Here is a 24723-nt window from a genome sequence, read left to right on the forward strand (position 1 = left end):
CCATTGTCCTGGCGTTATGATAGTTATGCAAACATCCACATTTAGCAGTAGGGTAAATTTTAATTTAGAATGAAGGGCAATGTTGAAATGTTGGTTCTAGAAAAGTAGAAATAATAACAGAATAAAACTTTGTAAATCCTTCACCACCAACTGCATGTAAAGACTGACCTTTTCAAGACATGTTCAGATTTTTCAAACTTTCCCACATGCTGGAACAGCTCCTTCCTTCTGTATCAAATCTATAATGTATGCTTTACACATATTGCCTCTTGAATCTCCTGTTTCAACAGAGAGATCCTTGAAAGTCGTATGTAAAGTTGGGCATTGTGTTTAGTGGCTTTATATTGTGGTAGCTATTGATTTGTGCTGAGAAGCACTGCTCTTTTTCAATTATTTCGACTAAAAAGCATAATCTCCCTTTTCTTTTTCACCATCATAAAATAAATTATTCAGACATGATCCTACACTATGGCTTCTATGAACCACTTAGCTTGAATTTGCATAGTCTTTTATGAAATTTTTCTTAGTGCTCATGGTCTCTGATGTGTGAATTTACTATTTACTCTGTATTTGTTCATACCGATATACACCTGACAAGGAATTTGCTTGCTTTGTCATTTTTTTGTTTATAGCTCCTCTTTCTTCTAAATTAAAAAAAACCCTAATGATGCAAAAGATGCTACTACATGTTACTTTTTTACAAATTTGCTTTTAGAAATCAGAATGTGCCTCACACATGTCCTCAGTTTTCAAAGCAATTTTTGAGGAATGGGAAACTTTTCTTACTATTTGAGGGAATTTTCATTAAAAACATTAAACTTGTTTTCACTCAAGTGCAGATTGTTTACTTATATACAATTATTGAAGAGTGACAGGATCCTTCTACAAAATCTCCTAAATTCAGCTTTCGTAGTTTAAATGTTCTTTTTATATCCATTAGCCGAATGAAAGCAAAAGAAGAAAATTAAAATTAGTTTCTGTTATGTACCTGAAAAAAGCATCAGAAGACTGCATTTAGAGATAAATTTGAATAAAAAAGCTTCACGGTATTTTGGTGCAGAAGCAATTGGCTGTAGGAGATGAGATGGTATGGAAACAGATAGGAAGATTGGAGATTTTCAATTTGGACAAGAGCTGAGTGAGAATGTTTTCTTTCTGTTGTGTGGAAATCAGTGCTGTGATGGTGGAAAAAAATATTCTGTGTGTGTTCATTTAGCTACAAATTGGCTCTTTCGGGACTCATCTCAAATGCAGGAGTAGAACAAACTGCTTCTGAGAGTTTTGAAGACTTTCTTTCCTGTGTGCCCAAGAGAATTAAAGGGAAAAAGAAGTGAAACATGGATCAATTAACTCCTTTTTCAATTATTTTACAAAACAATACAGATTGGAGTGAGTGAATCACCTAATGATATTTCACTTCTTAAAATTTTAATGAAAGAGATTATTCTCTGAAGTAACCTGCTGTGCCTGTTTCACAGTGACAACATACAATATTCCCTGAAGCTATTTCTGACATCACTGAGTCTAACATAGTTTAGGATGTTTGATGGAGAATTAGGTGTGGGAGAGATGCTGGTTAGAGTATCCAGTATCTTGGGGATGATACACAAAATACTGAGGGTCTGGGCAGAGTGGATTTTTATCTTACAAGCTGTCACATACACTGAAGCAAAATAAACAAATGGACTGACAGTCTGATATGCTATTCTGTCACTTCACAGTGGTAGAAAACCTGCTTCTGAGATTTTGTGCGTGGGACAAAGTTAAGGTACATGTTGCTATTGATGACGTGTTGGATGTAGAACTGAAAGCTTTATGTCATGTTGGGCCATATTAGCAACAGCATTGCAATCAATGGGCAGAGTGGGTGGCTGCTTGTTTGTTTTAAGCTTCATGATTTTAAGGCTCAGTGGAGGCTTGTGGCACTAGCTGATCTTAGATGTCAATATCCAGTGGATTTTTGGTTTATTTTTAATGTGGCTTAATATTTAGCATGTTTTGAGAAACCAATATTCTCTAATACCTCTGAATTTACTTTGTTGTAATATATATAGTTGTATAGATGCCTTCTGATTTAGGGTGCATCACTCTTTAGATGAGAATTTAAGACTCTGGAGCTAAAAATCCGCTATTATTTCACTTCTTTTATTAGATTGCTCTGTCATATAGCACCTTTGTAAGTTCTCTGATCTTCATTATAAAATTAATTCAGATTTTTTTCCCCATTACTTTAATGGCAAGACTCTTCCAGTCTTATCTGTCACAGTGTTTAGGAACCTTCATTTCAATTTGAAGTGAATATTTGTCTAATTTATGTTCGTTTGTTTTCATTCCATTGTTCTTTTACCCTCTTCTTTCTCTCTGTTATATTTATGTTCTGCAATAAACTTAAGGAATCCTGCATTGTGAAAGAATTTTAGGGAGCTGAGGTAAACTCTCTTCAAGCATCTCAATAATTAATTACTTCTAATTTTCTCCCTGCCTTTATATTGGTCACTCTTCTCTACATTTAGGGATGTAGCATTATACCACTGGCTTGGTTTTAAATGCAAAGTTTTCAGTACTCCTTAGGATCTGTATTCCCTTTCTCTTTCGAGACGCCCTGTACACTTCATGCTTGATGATGTAGCATACTATGTATAATATTTCCTGCATATATTTGCACTAGATTTGCTGAACTTTCTAAATATTCAAACTAGCTATTAAAATATAATTTTGATGTGATATTCTGTGCAGCATTTTATTTTCCAGCTATGGTTACATCAGTGTCATCAGCACAGATTGCTTTTGTTCAGTTCCTTTTATTTGGATGGATCTCGGAAAAGTATCTATTATGTATGACCTCTGCAGATGCACTGTGAAATCAGAAGCTGTCCAAATGTTGAGCTGCTTTTTGTGGCACAAGTGCCAGTAAGTTTAAAGAGTTATCAAATGCTAAACTATTGTACAGAAGGACCAAGCCAGTAATGTGCATTCAACAAGTTCTTTGTTTTCTTCATTGCTGTAAAGACAAAGATCAAAAAACCATGTTATCAACAAGGAAAGCTGGCTAAATGAAGAACAGAGATTGTCTCTGTAGCCTGTATTTGAGATTCTTACCAAGGGAGCTGATGAAACACAGCAACATCTTCAGGTAGAATGGTACTGCTGTTGTGCTGAATTTTATAACAGGCTTGATCAGAAATTAATTTAAATAACTGTTAGGCTAATCTTAACAATTGCTTATCTACACTGTTCCTGAAAAATGCTGTGACTCATACTCTGAGAGCGAAAATCACTTTCAGCATCTTTAAATATTTCCCTATTTGTAGAGTACATGTCTTGTAGACCTTTTTCTACTTTTGTACTTAATTTCTCTGCTTTCCTGCAGAACACTAAACATTGAGTGTTATTTTATGACTCAAGATTCATCAAGTCATTACAGTAAATTATGGCTTTACAGTGTTCTTGTCTTTTTTTTTCTTGTATTATGAGAATAATGAGCTTGCTTATTGTTTACTTCTGTAAAAAAGCAGTGGGCATATGTGTCTGTTAAAAACTTTAGTGTTAATTAGAGTTGTGTTAATACAGTCACCTACAAAAATCACATAATTCTGTTAAAGATGATGAAAATATTTCTTTGTTCTTATTAGCTAATAAGTTCACATGATAAGCAGAAGCCTCGGTGAAAGACATCACACTCTTCTGGTGGAGAAAGATACAACCTTAAAAAGTAGAGAAATTGTTTAAATGTTGACATATATGAATGCTACAGTTTTTTATTTAGCTTACAGTAAACTCCAACTAAGACTAAGACATTTGAAGGGTCCACCCATATGTCCTTCAGATAAAATTTCAGCTGCTTAAGTCCTAAAGCAAAGAATCAAACAAACAAACAAAAGGAACCCCAACAACAAACAAAACAACCCCCAGTCCAGTAATAAAGTGTTCTTGATTGTTGTAAAAACACAAAGCAATGTAATGGGTACTAATGCTCGAAACAGTATTTCCTGTGCTATAAAGGGTATTTGGGATTAAATACTTTTCAAGAAATATGTATTATTTTACTTACTAAATTCAAACAAGTTGTTGCTTTACTATTGAAACAAACCCTCTAAAATCTTGGTAGAACAAGGAAAATCTGCTGCACGCTCAGTTTTGGGGTGGCTCATGCTTCTTACCATGCAGCTGCATACCAGCTTTGCAATGGCTTGAAGCGGCTAAGTGACTATGAGAATGTAACATCTAACTTCATTCTTCTGCCTGAAAGTCCTTGTAGATTTGAAAAGTTGACTCACATTACCCAGTTTGCTCCTTATGCATAAAAGTATGTCAGCTGAACTCCCCTGAACTGTTCTGCTTTAACTAGCGGCTTATGCATAGAAATCAGCTGTCTTTTAACATAAGCTGATAAACAGTTGACAACTATAGCAAGTCATTATCAGATTTGTCTGGGTGGAAATCCTTTTTTACATTAATGTGCTGTCACCTAAAGCTCTATGAAATATTGAAGCGTATTTAGACGTGTCTGGGGAGAGTCTAGTGTTTAGCAGCAGGCTAGGAATTTCTGCAGTAGAGCAACAGACTACATTTTAGTGAAATAAAGGGAGTGAGTAGATGAATTGAAGTGATAGCCTTGCACAGGGGGATTGCACAAGGAAGGAAAAATATTTTACCATCTAGAGAAGCAATAGGTTCTTTTGCAGGAAAAAAAAATTAATCAATTACGTACTTTTTGTAGTCTGAATAATTTTCTTAGTATTTTTACTATAAATTTAATGGTCATTAATAGTTAATATTTTTATCCAATATTTGATAGAGGGCTCATTGTGTTATTAAATTTGTAAAGTGTGAGTTAGAGGAAACAATATATACAAAATCTGCAGAAGCAGCAATTAAATCAATTACTGTACTTTGTGTTTACTTAAAAAATAATGTAATATTCTGGTATTCCTAATTCTAAAGGGCAACAACCATTTTATAAAAAAGGGGGCTTTAGGAATGGGAATGCAAAATTGAAGGAATTGTCCAGGTGTTGGAAAAAACCCCCATGTTTGCATGAGGGTTGATGGTGAGCAATATTCTCTTTCATTACCAATGTAATTTCATAGTAATATTGATACTATATTTTTTCAGAATTCACATGGATTCTTACTTTTAAAAATAGAATTGAAAGCAGGACATCATGCTTTTCTGAAGTTCATTCACATTTCAAAGTCATGTTTGGCTTATTCCTGGAGTTAAGCATGGGGTTTTTTCCCTGAAAGGGAGTGAAGACCTCAAAAACTGTGATTTCTGTGTATAGAGAGAAAACTAGATTCTTAGGAAAGGGAAACTGGAATAAAGGTGGGGAAAAATGGAATTGAGAGTTAAGGTACTTTGGGAGTTAAAGCAAATTCCTTATTGCATTACAAAACATATCTTTCTAAAACTGACTGGATAAAATGCAGTATAACCTTTAAGCAGCAACTTAATATATTCTCCTCAATTTGACAATGGCATGACAATTAACAGCTGAAAGGAAGGTATTTATTGAGATTAGCAATATGACTCATACTACCTTTATAAACTGGGCTGATACATCAGGAAGTGTTTTTAATTGAAGTGAAAGTGTTGGTATGATCACAGAAATAAAAATCCTTTGGAAAACTGTGCTCAAAAATGTGGTTGCAAACTTTTTATGTGAGTTTCAGGAAGGATGGAACAAGTCTACGAACAGTGGTTGAAGGTTATTAGACAAATAAATTCACATGGGACTGAAGAAATCCACCTGAATTCTGAAAGGGTGTCTTGATGGGAATGCACAGACACTGCCTTTAAAGCCATTATTTTCAGAGTGTGCACAGTGAAACAGAAGAAACTTGAAAATATTACATATATTTTAATCTGGGAGGCTGATTGTCTTTTAAAGGTAGCGCTGTCTGCACATTTCTTTTATCTTTTTCATTCCAAATCTTTGCTCCATAATTTCTGGCATTTGGGTCCATGGGGTGACTTGCTGGAGAATTTGTTAGGTTTTGTGTTCTGACGTAGAATTAAATTGAAGTGCCATTTGGTCTAATTCTGTAACACTAAACAAAAATTTTAATGACCAAGAGTATTTCCAAGTTAACTTTGTCAATTAAACCCATGCACAGAAGGGTTATTTTGATAATGTAAGTAGATTTGTGGAAAATAAATTAGCATTTGATTACTTTTGAGGGCCAGACACATTGTTTCAAGAGTTAGTTTCAAGGAGCTTTGACAGCAATACCAAAGTGTTTGAAATATTTACCCTGCAAATGCATGAAGGAAGAAAAGAAAGCCTGAAGAGCATTCACCAATTGAAATTGGTGGAATTTAAATGGTGTTGCAGTTTTGGCTAGCAGAGTGTGATGGATGTGTTTCTTTCTGGACCATTGAATTGATTTCAAATTTGAAAAGTTTTTACAGGGCTTTAGGATCAACTTGGATTAGGAATGGAGTCAAGCATCAAATATGCCTTTGATTTTCAGAATTCTTTGATTTTCTTATATTGCAAAATAAAATCTGTTGCACTTTCTATCCCTGGAAGTGTTCAGGGCCAAGTTGGATGGATTCCTGAGCAACCTGATCTAGTGAATAGCATCCTTGTCCACTGTGGAAAGGTTGGAAATAGATGATCCTTAAAGCCCCTTCCAACACAAGTCTGTGATTCTACAATGAAAATAGCTTCCTTCTCCAAGATTGAGTCTCTGGCTTTCATGGTATTACTAGATATTCCTGTAACATGCTTCAAAGTCTCTTGTAGAAATAATTTATAACATGGGAAAAAATGCATTTTCTGTCTTAGTTTTGTTTAATGGTAATTTTTTCCCCATTTATTTTTTCTGTCCTCTGCCAGTTCTATTTGGGCAAAACCAAATACAGCTATGCATTTTTAAAGTAATGACACTTGGTTTATCCTCACTGTATAAAATGCATGTGTCACAATTTTCAAAAAAGTAGTTATGGGACAAAAGATTTGCATATTGAGAAAATTTGTATTGTCAGTCTCCTTGCTGTACAGGCATGTGACCTGCTCAAGTTAAGACTGGCATTCTGGTTCTATGGTAATAGGCACATTGTTATTAATATATGCTGCCTGATTCTGATCTGCTCTGCTTAGAATGCATGTGGGTTTTCAGTGTGTGTGACATTTAAGGGTTATGGATTAAAGAAATTAAATTTTCCGAAACAAAAAATATCTCATACATTTTTAACAGAGTTTACAAAACAGCTATTCTACATTTTCCCTCTAGCAAGATGGTACAGTATTAAATTAAGTGTTGTTATTTCTATGGCCATGTAAGACTTAATGTTCTGGGCAAAGATATTAATTGTCTTTTGAAGTGGACAGATGGTTTTGCCTAAAACCTGCTTGTTAATTAATTGGATTTTTTGAAAAACAAGTAATTTTCAAATGAGGTTTGAGGCTCATTTTTTTTGATAGAGAATTTTTCATATTGTAGGCATGAGGGTTTTTTGAAGTACATTGTGTGATGTAACATTTTCTATTGGATTGTGAAAGTAGAATCTAGGTAGGATGGGAGTTCACATCATCACTCATGCAAAAGATGTCCAAACCTGGACTGAAAATAAATAAAAATAACTCAAGAGTCAAGGTGTTACAGCTCTTCATTACAACATGAGGAAGCTGAATTTACTAATTTATACAGATCTGCACTTTACTCTTAGTAAAAACTATAAACTGCTAGTAGGAAATGATGTATGAAACAAGTTACCACTCTTAGAATCTCCTAAGCTTTTTCGGAAGTGCCACTTAAAACTTCAGCTGTTAGTGTGAAGATCAAGAAGAAGATGAAGTCAGCAGTGTTTGCAAGTCATTTCATCTTTCTGCAAGAGGGAGAACATCAGAGCTATGGCTAGGTAAACTTATCAAGAAAGCATTAGACTGTATAGCCAGTCTAATCTCATGCTGTGCTGCAGATCACACACAAACCTGTAAATAAATGTAGTATATCTTTGGTAAGTTCTCGGGAATGCTGGAGAGCTCACTTGTGTACATTTTTATACACTTGTACACCGTTGCTGTTCTTTTACTCTGCATTGGTGTAGCATTAATTCAATGAACACAATAAAATCTGGTACTTTTACCCTGTTCCATTTGCCCCTTTTGTCCACTGATATTTATCTTAACTATAATAAAATTATTTCATGCTAAGCATTTACATAAGATGTGGATGCCCTTGAGCATATTTTATTTTTGTTAGAAATTATCTGTAAAATGAGTTTATTTATTTCAGGTGCATTTTTCCTTGCTGTTATTCAAAAAAACTTGAAGTGAAAAAAATATTTTGAAGTACAGAATAGAAGATTTTAAGTAATGAATGCTGCATATATGCACCTAATATTTTCCCACATGTTTAGGGCAAGATTTTTATACTAGATAATGGCAGTACAGAAGGAACCATTTCTGATCTAGCATGGATAGGCCTTGTGATAGGGGGCCCAAAAACAAAAATTAAAAGGCCCAAATAATATATTCACTGCAGTTCACTGGAAAGCAGCTACAAAAGCCAAAAAAACAAATTTAATAATAAAGCATTTACTACAGTTAACTGAGAAGTAGCTATATGGACAAAAATACTGGGCATACTTTGAGATTTAACATCAAGTGAATGAAAAATTCTTAAAATTCGCTTAATTAAAGGTGTTTAAAAAATTATTGCACTGATGGAACAGAAAGTTTTTATCACTGCAAAACATAATAATTTTACTTGACTTCTAAAAAATATATTTAAAAAATGTCTCTGTTACTAGTGAAGCACTCTAGTCAAATCCTTATTCAATAGGAACAAGTTGATTGTAGGTACATTTTTTAAATAGATGGACTTTGTGTTGGTCTGTTAACTGTGGTCCCTCAAAATTGCTTTTTCCACAGAAATACAGGAGCAGACTGTTACTGAAGCCCAGGTATCTTCTAATTGGGTGTTATGGGAATGGCAAAAGAAGGACTGTCTTTCCCTCCTTGCTCCTAGAACACAGAGTGATGACAGGGCTGGACAGAAGCCACTCTTGCAGAGTCTTGATCCTGAGGTCTGTCTTTTCCAAGGTCTGTGTTGATGCCTAGATTGATCTCCATGCATTAATTACTTTCTTTGTAATCCCCAGTCACAACTGATTTCTCACATTTTCTTGATTATGAAGCTTTTTAAACCACCATGGTCAGGGTGGAAAACATTATTTGTGACAAAGTTATATTTAGTTTTTAAATTCTTGCATTATTTTGTACTTTCAACTGTAGCTGTTCAACTAGAGAAGATTTTGGAGCTTTTTGCAGTCAGCAACTAGAAGCAGTGGGATGCTGGGATTACATGAAATAACTGAAGTAAATTGCCTTAAAATTTCATTAATTTGTGTAGGTTTTGATTGTGAGTCTCTGTCAGTGTTTCTTGGTTTCCACAAAACAGTGTTAGAAAAACATATTATACTGGAAATTGCAACAATAGGGAGATGATGTCATGCTGCATTAGAGAGTGGTGTAGAAAATACCGCATTTCTAGTAGCCATTGTTATTATTATAATCTGAATAATGGCCTGTGAAATTCATTCTGGTATGGCTTCAGAGTAATGAAATATTCCAGGCAACTTTTGAGTAACAGCGTTCAGCAAGGTAATTTACAGCCCCATTTTGATATCTATCTTTATCTCTTCAGTCTCTTGTTTTCTTGGAAGTATTGCCACATACTGGCCTGTAAATAGCATTTTGAGTTCAATTCATAGCCAGTCAGTACCCAGCTGTGAAATAAACAAACTCGAATTTCACAATTAGTTTAGCGCCACGGAGTCAAGGCATGATTTCACAATCATTAATACTGTATCTCTGCACTGCTGTATTGCTCACAGTAGAATTGTAATGCTGGGTGCAAGATAGCCATTCTGTCACATTAACTGGAATATATGCAGCTAATACAGAGTTTATGCCAGCCTTGCATTTTTATGCTGTCTTAAATTCTAAGAGAACGGGCTGTGCAACCACTAATGCAAAATTAACGTATTGACTTTCTATTAAGCACAATTTAGTTGTTGGAGGTAATCTAGCTCCTTGTATTATGTGACCGTAACATTTTACCTCTATGAGAGCCCTATGGCCCAGTGGTGCTCTGAATGGTAGTGTCTGGAGAGGTGTAGCTGACTAATAGCAGCAATTATTTATTCAAGAGCTCTGGACCCTTTGGGTATTCACTCTTATACTTGCTCTTTGTGGATGTTTTACGCTGGCTTTAAAGTTTCAGAGTTATTGAAGTTTGTGCTGGAATTCTTTAATCACACTTCAGTTGCAGCACTTTCAAACTGCTGGGGATAAACAAACCGGAGGTCAGTAAGTCTTCAGATCCTAAGACTTGACTGTTAACAGCCTTGTCTCTTGTGAACTTCAGTGGCCTCCTGCTAAGTTATCTAGATCATCTTTCTGGCTACTCTCACTGCTTATCAGTCAATATCTATTGAAATTACTTGTGCATCCAGATCTACATCTTTTAGGAGTGAAGAAAAGTGGCCATCTAAAAGAGGTAGTTGCCAACTTCTAGGGATGTTGTTTTGATCAGCTCCCTGTGAGAATTATTTGGAGAAACAAATGGTCATGAATGGATTGAAATTGTATTCCTTGTCAATTCTTCAGGTAAGGAATGGTTATTATTTGTTGCCAAACGTGATTCTTTGTTATGATGTGAACTCCCTAAGCTGGTAAGATCTCTAGTATTTAACAGAATAAACTAAAATCACCTGTCACATTTTAATGCTACAATTGTTACATATAGGTGTATAGATTTGAGACAGTTTAAAGAGGTGGGCAGTTTGAAATTATAACTTCCTCCTTGTTTCCAACTAATCCCTTCCCACCAGTAATGAATGACATACCAACAGATGTAAGTGAAAAAATAACAGTTTAGTAACAAACAAAGTGGCACCAGGCAAGAAAAAGAAAGGTAACAGTAAATAACGGCTAGATAGTCAACTGCTGCAAACTCAGGATCTGCTGGAAATGCCCTTCCTGAGACCGTGCCCAGCAGGGACAGCCTCGGGCTTGGACAAGATGGCAAGAGATCCCTGCTGGAATGCAGAACTCACGGGGCAGGTGCAGCAGCAGATGGAGACACCGATGGCTCCCCAGGGCCAGTACCATCCCCCAGAGGCCCAGCAGGGCGGGCGGCATTCGGTGTTCCCTGTCCCCTCTGTCCTGGGGCATTTGGTGTTCCCTGTCTCTTCTGTCCCAGGCACTCGGTGCTCTCTGTCCCCTCTGTCCCGGGATACTCAGTGTTCCCTGTCCCCTCTGTCCCAGGACACTCGATGTTCCCTGTCACCTCTGTCCCGGGACACTCGGTGCTCCCTGCCCCTCTGGCTCGGGACACTCGGTATTCCCTGTCCCCTCTGGCCTGGGACACTCGGTGCTCTCTGTCCAGCGACAGCTCAGCCGGAGCGGGGCCACAGCTCCATTGCGGGCCAGTGCCTCGGCTGTGGACAGGCACCTGCGGAATCCACCCCAGGGCAGCCCAAAACTCCTGCTGCAGCCCCTCCAAGATGAAGAAAAAAAAAAAAAAATTAAAGGAGAACCCAAAAAGGAGAAAATCTCTGCTTAAACGAAGACCAAAGAGCCAGTGAAGCAAATACCACGTGGCAAAAACCAGGAAATGGCATGCAAGAGATGATTGTAAAAGCACCTGCGATAGCACACTCCCCACCCGGTTCTTGTTTCTAGGGTCTTAAAGATACAGTGCGAATTTTCTGTGCACAGGTAGATATGGAATACAGTAACATTAAGGATTATGTGAGGACAACAGGACTGCAGGTAGATTCCCTATTCTTAACCCTGTTACAAATCTGGTATATCTGGATATACCAGGTGTGAAGAAGTACTATAAGTATCATACATCTGGTGTATCTGGATGATTACACTCCAGTTATTAACTCCCCTCAGTTTCCAAACATCTGTCCTGTACTGGGGCTGTGCAGGACTGGAAGCAGTGTCTCAGATGAAGCCTTACACGTGCTGAACAGAAGAGAATTGCTGTACGGTGGCTGATGGCTGTGTTTTTGCTAGTGGAGAAAAACACTTTTTCTTACAATGGAATATGCTTTAAGATAAGAATCTCTTGTCATTCATGTATTAATCTTGAAAGGTGTATTTTAGAAAGGAAAGTTTTAGTTCCCGGTAGAAAAGAGGAATGGAAAGTCTTTCTGTATCTTCAGTATTCTGGTTCTTCTTTCACTCTTGTACCAAGGATAGCTATTGTTAAATGGCTTGTAGCTTTTGACCTCCCATATGTTTATTTTCACATTTCAATATTCTCAACACACAGAAAATATTAACAACTGTTGGAGAAAGATTTTAGTACAAACACAAAACCTCATTTTGAGTATTTATCCTGCTGATACAGACATGCAGTTTATTTGGTTGTCCCTTTCTCTTATAATATCACACTTTGTTACTGCATTCTAGAATTTCATATCTCTGTAGGCTTCAGCTTTAGAAGGCTATTATATGGAAGGATATTATATAGAAGGATTTAGAGGGTATCACCAATGCCACAAAACCCCAGGTACTGTGTTTATCATTTTGAGAAGTAGATTGCCAACTGCAAATCAGCAGTTGGATCTATGTATTCCTTAGGTAGCCTCTAATCCCAGAAAGCCATTGCCTGACCGTTGAGTCCTGCCTAGTTTATGGTTGTAAACCAGTCAACCTGTTTATCTCTAAAATAAACAAAACAGTCCAAATAGCATTACTTCTCTATCACAATAGTGTTTTAATCCTTTCAAAATAATGCTCCCAAGTATGTTAGACTGTTGTTCTCGTTAAAGAAACTGGTTTGCAATTTGAGCAATTCAGTCTTCTTCTGTGCAGGGTTTTGGAATGACTTTCTTCAACAGATACAAAACATTTCTCATGCCTGGAATCCAGTGGTGTCTCCCTTTAGCGTGTGTTCAGCTGTTAATTCTGTCACACCAGAAAGAAAGCACAGATACTCTTAATATGCTCTTTTATAAAGACTGCTCTCACCCTTATTCGGACTAGGATCATCAGGCTATCCTTCCGGTTCACCAGTTCAGGTGTCACACTTTCATTCTTCTAGTTCATTTTCTGCTGCTCAGAGACCAGTTTTGCACCTCGAATGCAACTAAACACTGCCTTGGTACTAACAGCTACCTCAAAGGAGGTTGTGGAAAGGTAGGGAATTAGCAGCAAGACAAGAGGAAATGGCCTTGAGCTGCTCTAGGGGGGTTCATGTTGAACATCAGGATGAAATTCTTCCTGGAAGGGGTTGTTAAACATTGGAATGGACTGCCCAGGAAGGTGGTAGAGGACGTGTTGAAGAAATGATTAGGTGTGGCATTTAGTGCTGCGGTTTAGTTGACATAGTGGTGTTTGGTCAAAGGTTGGGTGGGCTCGATGATCTTGGGGGCTCTTTTCCAACCTTAATAGTATGTGATTCTAAGAAAATAGTGTTTGCAAACTGACCTGTAACATCTTGCTATTCCATGTTTCTCTTTGAAGAACTCCTATGTTAAAAAGACAAAAAAGACATTAGGTTTAGTTTAGTAATTAGTATTAGTTTAATATTAATTTTGTGTCTATCTTTGTGAAAAGATTACACCACATACATTTTATTGCTTGCTCTACCATTTTAGTTTTGCATCATGCAGTGTTATCTTGAAAGAGAAAAATGTAATTAATTGGGAGCTAAATGGATTCATTTTGAGAGAGAAGCATAAAAAGTGTCCTGGTTTTGATGCTTACTGAAACCATTGCAGCCAGCCTGAGTACCAGATTGTGCTTCTGCCATCTGTAAAATAATCTGAATCTAGTACTATATTCCTTCATATTACTTACTGTCTTTTAAAGCAACCTGTATAAATGGTAATTCAATAGCGCACAGATTTGAAGAAAATAAAAATAAAATGGGCTTTGATACCCTCTTTTGAGTTGCTTATGTTAGCCAGAAATTGTTTTTTTCTTTCCTGAGAGGATGTTTATTACACACGTTCATATTCTGGCTTTGAAGGAAATTTGGGGTGAGAGATCTCATTTCATCTTTGGTGTGTGTGAAAACACACAGAACTTGTACTTTCAGTCCTCAGCATTTTGTCCAGTTTTCAGTAAGCAGTGAGAATTCACACCACTCCACTGCATCAAGGTTTGAATAATTTGTCAGCAAAATAAAAGCAGTGAAGCAAAATCACTGAAATTCCATTGTCTGAAATCCAAAATAGTTAATTTTATGTAATTAGAATGTGTGTAACCTTCAATGACAAATGAGAAAGTTGTTGCTTGATGACTTTGTAGTATAGTGATTGTTTCCACATTCTTATTAAATTTTTTTGTGGGGTTGTAATAAGAAGAACACATAATCTATTTGTAATTCTTGTAAAAAGGCAAATATTTTTTGTCTAATTTGAGAAACTGCAGCGGCAGCGGCTGACCTTAAGGTGTGTCCCGGCTAGCTGCAGCCAGCACCGCCGGCAGCACGGGGGCACTCTCCCGATCCGGGGCTTGGTCAGGGGAGCGCCTAAGGCTTTCGCCTTAAGGGACGAGGATCCGCGGCTAAGAGAGAGAGAGGGCTGCTAACCCACAGGAGGCGAAAGAAGAGACGGACTCCAGTGGTAGTGCAGTCTGCATTTAATGCCCTGGGGAGCTACCAGCTGGAAACAGCCAACTGGCCTCCGACCTGCGTTTATAAGGAGGGGCGGATACAGAGAGTCAAGGTGGCCTTCAGCAAATCAGAGTACAGGTGGGAGTGGTGGGAGGATAACAGACATGTAGGGAAAACCACTGAGGGAAGAGCAGGGGTGGAGGCCTGGCCCCTGATCCAATCACTCGATGCCCAGGATGGAAGATTCTAGACAGAAGGGCTGGGGCACCGAGTGACAGACAGGGAACCAGGGAGGGACTGAGGGAATGGATACATCAGTTACTAAGGATAACAGGGAGGAGAGATTTGAGGGACGGGGCGATCAAGGAGAGAGAGAACCAGGGCAGAACCATTACAACTTAAAGGGGTGTAAGGAACAAACCAAATCGGCATACAGCATAACAAAACACAATACAACAAGAAACTTTGGTTTTAATAACCTCTTCCAATTTTGCACTGTGGCCTGTTGTCTGAGAAATGTTGGTGTTTACTTGGTCAGGCTAGGGATGCAATGTAATTTTGTTCACATCAGTGAGACATCTGACATCAGTGTGTCCTTGACACAGTTAGCTCTGGTTCAAGGCTTTGCTGGGTTGCTTATGGCAAGGAAGAGGTACCAGCAGTTATTTGTAGATTATGAGCATTGTAGCAAAAGCTGCAGATATATTACAACCTTAAAATACAGCAAAAATATTAAGTAGGTGACTTCCTCATAAAATTAAGTAAATTTTAAAAAGGATAAAGTATGTATTACTTTACAAACAACCTTATTCCCTAAGAGTTTTGCTTTTGATCCTGTTGGAGACTAGACAGCTAGTTAACATCCCTCATTCCTGCATGACTTCCTTGTCTTTCAGCAGCTGAGATTTGTGTGCAAGCCCCCAGCTGCTAGCTGCTAGAATGACTTGCCCGCTGGAGATCAAAAATATACTTGCTGACAGCCACTAGCATCTCTTTAGCACAGAAAAAAACAGCCCCAAACATTTTATCTTTCCTGATCTGCCTAACAAAATCCAAATTTGTGATACTCTGGGTGACCCATTTCAAACAAAAAACCTAATTTACAGATTATCTAATCTCGACATTTTGTGAATATTTGAACAGATTTTTGAAAGGTGTTTTCACATCAGTTACATTGATTTCATACTTCCTTAGATCTTTCCTCTCACTGCTGGCATCTTTTATCCAGCTGCTTTTTCTTGTGCCTCAACAGAAACAATAGATACCTTCAGATATTCCAGTGATGAAGGCTCTTTGTAGTAAAACAATACAGCATTGCAGTTCCTTACTGAACCAGCTAGGCTCAGAAGGTAAGAATTCAAAAATATGCCTGCCAGCTTCCTCCATTCCTAAATGGAGGTATAAATCCTTCTTAAAGTGTCAGTCATGTGCATGACATCACCATGTAATAATATTTCTGTCGGATCTGTAGCTCTACATGTGGATGCAGATGATAACAACCCAGGTTTCTTCTCTGGACAGAGGAGATTGGATGTGGCTTTTTGATAAGAACAAAGGGATGGTTTCCTGAGTAGTTTGGATGACAGGTTGAGCTTCCTCTAAATCCAGCTTCAGACCCAGCATTAGATGTATAACTGATTAGAACATAAAGTATTTGTAACTCCAGGTTAATTACATCAGCTGCAAGCAAGCTGTGTGAGAAGCTCTTTAAAACACTCAGTGCATGGTGTTGAGCTGCTCTTCTTGCTAATAGGGGGTTTTGACCGTTGTATATCTAGATGCAAAGAGTTTTCAGTCTGCCTTTGATGCTGTAAGCCATGCTTCACTGTTCCAAGGCACCAAGGTTCATTGTTCGCCATTTAAGCTCATAATCTTAAATTGGTGGTTGTCAATACTAGGCACTTAATATTTATACTCAGTTCTGTTAGTTTCCTAGAATTTGATTATGTTCTGATCACAGTAATGAAAATATTTCACAACTGTAGCTATGTGACGTCTTTTTAATGTAGCATGAAATCAAAATGGCATCAGCTGTGGTCAGATCTGGTGAACATGTGAGGTCAGAAAAGCTTGAAAGCATTTCTGATGCCAGCATGCCTAGGCTTTCTATTTCTTCAGAAGAGGTTATCTGTGAATGCAATAATAAGAAGGGAATTCCTTATCATTTGAGGTGAATGTAAGACTATTGTGTCGGTTTTGATGTGAACTATCTTTAGAGTGGAAATGTGAACTCACTGGTCTTCATGGCTTTGAAGACTTATACATGCTAGCCCCAGTGGAAATAAAAGAAACACAGAATCACAACTGCCTGGTTTTCCTTGAATCGTTCCTGAACTTAATTTTTTAAATGTCATAAGTTCTGTGACAAGTGAGGTGTACAAAATGGGAAAGATAAGAATTTAATTTCTTCTGTGGAGTAAAACCACTTATCACATTATAGCTCTGATTAAAGAAGAAAGTTGTATTTTGATAGTTACTGACAGTATAAGCGGTATGAACAATGAGGGTGTGTGTGATTTCTCATGGACTCTTTTTTCCAAACTTGATACAGTGAAATTTAATAGGAAGAAAGCCTGTTTGGATGGGTTTTGGGTTTGTTTTTGGGGTTTTTTTTTTTTTTTTGGTGTGTTTTTTTTTTGGTTTTTGTTTTTTTTGGGTTTTTTTTTTGGTTTTTGTTTTTTGGGGGGTTTTTTTGGGTGTGTGTTTGTGGGTTTTTTGTTTTGGTTTGGTTTGGTTTTTTGTGGGTTTCCTTTTTAAATTTTTAGTAAGACTGCCTTTTCAGAGAGCTTTCTGCAGTATTTGGAGTACAGTAGAATTTGCAAAATTAGGTGAGAGATGAAACAGGAAAATAATAATTATTAGTTGTCGGGGTCCGCTGTTATGTGTCTCTGCCCCGACACAGGGAAAGGTGGTTCTGGGCGGCCGCGATTGCGAAGGATAGTACCTGTGTTTCTCGATTAATCTGTGACATTCCTAGTATTTGTGGCAGCCTTTCAGTGAATGAACTGATTTTTAAAACACATGTCAGAACACATTTGGCTGTACTGTTTTTGGAAATTTTGCATGTTTTGCAATTGAATCCTGAAAGTACAACAACATTCCTGTGGATGGAGACTTGTTGCTTGTAGTGACTGAATAATCCATGTGGAGTGTAGTGAGGAATCAATCAGGAGCTTGTGCAGTGTGTATAGTTATATTCAAAGAAGGAAAGGGCATGTGAAGGTAAATACAAATACAGAACTGACATAAGGCAAGTCAGCCTTTCAATAGATCTTCTATGAGCCATTTCCTGTACCTGCAACATACGGGGAAGTATCGATATAAAAGACATGCTTTTAAGTGATAGGCATACACTGATACACATCTACCACCCTTTTCTCCAAAAAGCATGTTTGTTCACTGTGATGTTTTTCTGAAAGTGTATTTTAACATAGTCTGCACAGAAGTGTCGACCCTTATCTCTAGATTTCTGGTTTTTAGAGGTTTTCCATGCAAAAGTATCGTTGAAAGGCCAGCCAATATAATGATGGTACTTATATGAATGTAAATTCCTAGGAAACTTTGCTTGGATATGGCTATTGAAAAAAAAAAAGACTTTTTGATCTCTCTTTTCTTTAGCAGGATGGTATTTACCCTGACACAATGTACTGAGGTGGAAACTGTAGTTTTGGAGGTTTTTTTCTCAGATAATTCTCTCTCAGTTTTAAAAGCATTTTTCTTAACTACTTTGAAAAAGGGACCTGTCCGTCTCTCATGCTCTGTGGTCGTCCCATCCTATGTGGTCTTTTTAGTAGTTGTGTCCCCTTTCCTGTCTATAGTTTTGCATTAGTTCATTCAGCCAGCAATTTATATTTTTGTGAGGATGGGGAGGAACAGGAGTAATGAAAATAGTAGTGACTGACAATTCTTACTGAGTTTGGGAATATGTCAGGTCTTCTGTAGGTCTCCATATGACTGCAGAATCTGTTGCTTTATTACCAAATTGGACAACAAATACATTCTTGCCATCTTCCATGCAAACATGTTTAAATGATCCTGAACCTACTGGAGTGAAATTCAACATTTATCTGTATGTATCTCCATAAATTCCAGTAACACATTGGTTAGCTCTCAGGAATCAACACAGACCTTTGGTTAGGATGCTTACATATAGATTGCAAAGAGAGTAGTGCAACGCAGGTCTTGATCTTTCTGAATCCACAAGGAATTTGAGTTTCTTAAGCTTATATGAAAAAGAAATGCAACTTTGAAAGGTAGAATGCAGTATGTTTATGAACGAAATGTTAATATGTTGGTCAGGAAGCGCGGGTTAGTATCTTACATTTTATAGCAGTAACACACTGAAACTTGAAATGCATGTAATTCATAAAACAAGATTTTTTTTCTCTTCAAAAATAGTAATTTGGTATTGCAAATGGAGATAAGCTTGGAAAAAGAATGAAGATTGAAAGTTACATTTCTGATGATGTGAAAGGAGTTTAATTAGGAATATATTAGTCTGTATTTAACTCCCAGTGTTTTGCTGAATCCCTGAGCTGAATTACATCCATCTACAGCTGTAAGAATATGAAGATGTTTTAATTAATGTTTCTTATATGCAGAGAGTTAACAAACAGGTGTGCTTCTAAGAAGTGCTTCTAAGAAAGGTTTGTTTTAATGCATATGCTCTTGAAATTGATCTTCCTGACCAAGCAGCAGAAACTTTTTGATAAATTCTGTGAGATTCAAGTAGAAAAAGGGCTGTAAGTTGTAAGTGCCTAGGTGAATACACAGTTCTCCGGGATGCAAGCGAGTTTAATGGAAGTCTGAATTAATGTAGCACAAAAATTGATAGGTCCAGAGGGAAATGTAGCTAATAAGAATCAACTGGAGTCTGTTTAGGAATGAATCTTAATTTATGCATAAACTGATTAGCTTACTTATCCATATAATTCTGTTATATCTGAGATTTTAAGGATATCTAATAGGAGTAAATTGGAGAATGGATAGCAAATGTGAAAATATTCTTCTCTCAAACCTAATGGAAATGTGGCTCAAGATAGTATTAAAGGTAATATTAGAATATGAAGACTGGGATGTATGTTATTTCACTTAGTTACTATTAAAAAGCTTTGCTGAATATACTGTATTTTTTTTCATGTGCTCAGTCACAGAACATTATCATTGTCAGCAGACATTTCGCTTATAAATATATTATATAATTCAACTTATGCCTCTGTTTCTTCGGAATACTTGGCATTTATTTTCCAACATCATTGAAGCAGCTATAGCTTTACAGTTGAGAACAGTAGTATCTGTTTTTTTGTATTCAAGTTCGCTTTAAACCGGAGGTTTAGCTTTAATTTATAACTTCTAGTGCATTACTTTATGCTTACACATGGGGTTGGGGATTTAAAAGTGTGGAATAGCTGTGTAGTATGTAACGTTGCAAAATTCTGTCATTAGTAATAAGGCTTTTCTCAGTAGCACATTATGGACATCTAGAGCACTGTATTAAAAACACTCAACAAACCACTACAAACACATAAAGATCCCCACTGTGAAACCAACCAACCAACCAACCCCCTAAAAGCAAAACCCAGTCCTTTGGTTATAACGAGAAATTTACCTCTGCTTTCTGAAGTATTTTAAGGAGACAATTTTTGCTTGGTTGCCACAGAAACGTTTTGCAGTAAGAAGGTATTTGTGTTTAAAATAGTTAGCCAAAATAATGGGAAATTGGAGACTCTTACATATCCTATATATTTGTATCCTCATTATTGTATGCTGATGATCATGTTCAGCTAAAAAATTTGCCTGTTTGGTGGTGGTTGTAAGCTAAGTGTACATTGAAAGACTGTGGCTATTCTGTAGAATTAGCCAGACATTCAGAAGGGCTGTTTTGGTTAAGATAGCATATTCATATTGACTGGGAATACAATTTTATCTTCATTTTCCTCTCATTTCTCTTTCCTCTTTCCTGCCCCCCTTCCACCCCCAAAGGAAATTTGGTTTTAGAGACTGATGAAGATATTATGTTTTTTAAAATAATAGCAGACAGTGAGAAGATACTTAAGGGGAGAAAACAACTCTAATCAGTTAAACTTATTAGAATTTCACAGTTCTCAGGAGGCTGTAAGTTGTAAATTGATACAGCCCTGGGGTGAGAGAAGAGGTGGAATGAAATCAGATTTCATTGAGATGTATGAAGGCTAAATGGCACTAAAATCTAATTTTTACACTTAAAATACATTCACTAGTGATACATGTCCAAACATGTTAAACCACACATTTCTGAAAGCTTATTACCGTATTCCTTGCAGTGAATTCAGAGTGATATAAAGATTTTTCTTGGTGACACCTGCAATTCACACATACCTTTCCAGTAGTAAATGCAATGGTTTGGCATGTTTTACAGTAAATGAGCACACTGAACTTAACAGCAACTTTATTTAGCTAATGTGCTGCACATACTCTTTAGCTACACTCATTGAGCATGTTGTTCAAGTGCAGTCCCTGCCACCCTTCGTGGATATTGTATCAGACAAAAAGCCTGTCTCCTTGTTTTCAAAGCAACCCAAAGAATGATTGTTTGGTGCTTTAGAGATTTCTTTGTCTTCATAAGAATAGCATATTCAGCTGTGTTTCTCTGATGCTATGAAACTGTCACACTCAAGGCTAAAACTCTAAAAGTAGGATGTAGGAGTTAACACTGGCACAGCAGCAAAATTTGGGATGTAATTAGAAAAACTGTCGGACTGACAAAGTGTGACAATGGGAATAAATTCAGTTTAGTTTTCTGGTCACTCAATTTAATTTTGTTTCACATGAAGATGATAAAAAGAAAGAGAAAATGAGATGCCAAAAATGAGGGGGAGTGTAGTGTGAAGGTGAGGGATGGGAAGATATTTGTGAGGTAAGAGGAAAAAAGAATGATACGTTTGATAAAAAGAGGAAGAAGTTAGACATCCAGCAAATTGCTGTTTTCTTATTTATGTCTGGGAAACACACTAGATCAGAGGCAACATCTGAAAACTTGTATGTGCAGATAAAAGAAGTCAGCTTAGCTTTACTTTTCATAAATAGGTTGAGGCTCTGTCTGCACACAGTGACATTTAATTAAGTAAGTAAGCTGAAAGTGACTTTTTTAATCCTGTGTTTTAGTTACAGTTGAAATATTATTGGGGTTTGTAATTTTGTATGCTTATCTGAGTAAAATTTCATTAAGTATATTAGGAATTTGCCTGCTCTGGGGGGTAGCAATATTCTATCTATACAGTAATTTTTAAGACAATTTTACTGAGTAATTGAAGAACTGGGTGGTAACCTAGTTCTTGTGGTGTACAGTTTTAATTGCACTTGTTTATATTCACACAGAATAAAGCAAATAATGGATATCTCAGCTAAAAATGGGGGGCCATCAGCTGCGTGAGAAGTATGTTTTTTTGTAGGGATATAGTTATGATACAACATTTTTGTAATTTGTATAGGAACTCCTGACCACACAATATTGATCATTTGTCACCATCCTTAACGGACTCATGCTAGTGAGAAATTTAATATAGTAAAGTAACATTTTTAACTGGTGCTATACTTCTGCATGGGTTTTTTTTGTACACCACTCTCTGTTGAAGTGGTGTAGTAGATGTACCAGGTTTTTACACATACAAACAAATGTGTTTTAGCAGACAATTAAGTGCAGATAAACAACATATTTAATACAAGATTGTTACACCTCGCTCCCATTGACACTCCTACTCCCACCCCAGATCAGAAACGTAGCCTAGCATGCCATGCTTTCTTTTAGATCTTCACAGACATTTGCCTGCCACAATCCAACATACATTTTGTCCTAGTTATCAGAGTATGACTATTAAATAATAATGGGAATAGAGATCGCATCCTGTTCATAAAGCAGAGTGGTTTTTTTTTCTAAAGTGTAAAGAGAATCTGAATTAAAAGGCCTTCACTTTTTTCATTTGCATACTCTGTCTTTTAAATAGCAGTAACTAATGTAGCTAGAAAATATGAAAAACAAGCAGTGAGAGAGAGAAGGAGAATTGATTGTGCTTAGTGATCTGAAGTAGTACCAGAAGATGTCTATTTTGAACGAGACACGGAGATTGGAGAAATGAGATCTGCTAGTCAGAGGTTTTTCTCTGCCCCTCTCTGGAGGCATTGCAAAAGTATCACATCCAAATGTAGCAGACTCCCTTTCCAGAAATCATTCAAGGAATTATCCTAGCTATTAATTGTGACTGATAAACTTTGAAGATACAAGATATCTTCCTTTTGCTGAACCTCCTCTTTTCAGTTCTGATTCCTTCCATTCAGTCACCAAAATCCTTCTAGGATGGCAAATGCCAAGCAAACATCCCAGCTCAAATGGTCAATCCCTTTGCTATTAGTGTATTTTCCTTCTTTCCTCTACCCACTTGCTCTTCTGAAAAAAAATCTTGTTTGCTTTGTTTTTTGTTTCTTAGCTGCTAGAAAGCCTTTAAAAATGCTTTTACTTTCCTGTCATGGCATTATGCTCTTGGGAGAGAGGATCAGCTGGAGTCATGGCAAAGAAAACTGCTGTCCTGGTAGTTTTATTTTGTATTCACCATATGATTCACAGTATTGCATTGTTCCTTCTCAGAGGGGGAAGATTGGTCTCTCATGCAAATCACTGGTCTTTTTCTATGCTTTTGTAGCCGTCCTGAAATTGTTGGAAGGGATCCTTCTTTCTGCAGAGTGAGAAGGAGGAATTGCACCAGACAGGCTGGCCCCAGTTATTTTATCTCTTTCCTGTGTCTCTTACAACTCCTTTTGAGGAGCAGGCACCAGGCCGTACCTATACTGTGTTCCCAGGGCTTCTGCTGGTCTTGTGCATTTGGTGGGCCAAATTCAGTGACATTATTTGGCATAACTTGAGACTTGCATTGCTTTGAGTACACAGAATCTGGCCCTCAGCCTTGACTGTATGCAAAATTGTCCTTGCTCATTTAAGCTGAGTGGATAAACAAGTGTTTTTCTATTGACTCAAGTGGTACATGAAGTTGCTACCAGTTAAAGAAACGTGGTGTGTGTACATTATTTCAGCTGATAATATTTTATGAGTAGAGGTGTCCAGAGATTCAGCTTTCACGGAGCCTCGTTATTGTTCATGGTAGTGCAGCTTTTATCCTCAGGAATGCCTCTAAGCCTTGAAAAGTCTAAGAAAAGTAAAGAGAATGTGCAGAAATAGAAATCTACTTTTAAATAAATAAAGTCACGAAGTGAAGTAGAAGGAATAAGGCTAGGTAGGAACTGCGTGCATAGATCTGCTGTGTGATTGAAGGTAGCAGGCTCCAAGCAAGTTAAGCAGGACAAAAGTTTTAATTTAACTCCCATCTTCACAGACATCAGCACATGCATGCAGAGGATTATTACCACCATCTGTTTTATATACAGCAGTTTTCATCAGTTGTGTTATTTTGTGGGTTTTTTAAGTGCTTAAGCACTGCTTTGAAGCTGTTGTGTTAATTGTTAAGTTTGGCTGAATTTGCATGGATGCCTATAGCAGTGTCAGCATGCTAAGATTGGAACTGTTAGATTAATGAATGGAAGTATCAGCTCTGTGCCTGTGCAGTGCATTAATAGCTGTGCCAGTTCCATCAAATACACTACTGACTTTGTCACTGTGAAATGGTATTTACCAGACCTTAGATGGACTGCTGAGAAAGATGAATGCAATCTTTCATTTTAGTCTGACTTAAAAATAAGGTGACTAAATTCTCACATAGATTATTTGATTACTGTTCTTCACAGGAGGAAAATAGATAGACTGGTAGATTTGGATTCTTGAATGAAATACACATGTATGAGGAACATTGTGTTGAATAGAAGGAAACTAATCATTATCTTTCATATAGCTTAATCTCATATTCTGATTTACTGGAGTTAATGTTGGAAAGAGAAAAAAGAAAAGAAAAGAGAAAGAAAAGAAAAGAGAAAGAAAAGAGAGAAAAGAAGGAGCATGCTTGTTTCTTAATTTTTTTAATTTGTTTTCTTTCTTCTTTACAGAACCTGAAGAAGGTGTTTGTAGAATTTAGCCATAAGGAGCTATTTGAGTTCTACAACAAGGTCTGTAGATTTTACAATACTATAGTTTCTTTGTAAACACATGATG

General features: G+C 37.0%; 1 protein-coding gene across 2 annotated transcripts in view; it reads left to right on the forward strand.

The window, feature by feature from the left end:
• Positions 1-24723, forward strand: part of COMMD10 (COMM domain containing 10) — a 139071-nt gene that overhangs the window by 80930 nt on the left and 33418 nt on the right. Inside the window, exon 6 of one of the 2 annotated variants that reach the window (XM_041400222.1) lies at positions 24618-24677. The exons of the other annotated variant lie outside the window; for it this stretch is intronic. Within the exon in view, the coding sequence (XP_041256156.1) occupies positions 24618-24677 (60 nt within the window). The remainder of the gene's footprint in view (positions 1-24617; positions 24678-24723) is intronic. 2 annotated transcript variants of the gene reach the window in all.

The sequence above is a fragment of the Onychostruthus taczanowskii genome, unplaced genomic scaffold (assembly GCF_017590055.1).
Source record: "Onychostruthus taczanowskii isolate IOZ18803 unplaced genomic scaffold, ASM1759005v1 scaffold175, whole genome shotgun sequence".
In the NCBI taxonomy this organism is placed as follows: Eukaryota; Metazoa; Chordata; class Aves; order Passeriformes; family Passeridae; genus Onychostruthus; species Onychostruthus taczanowskii.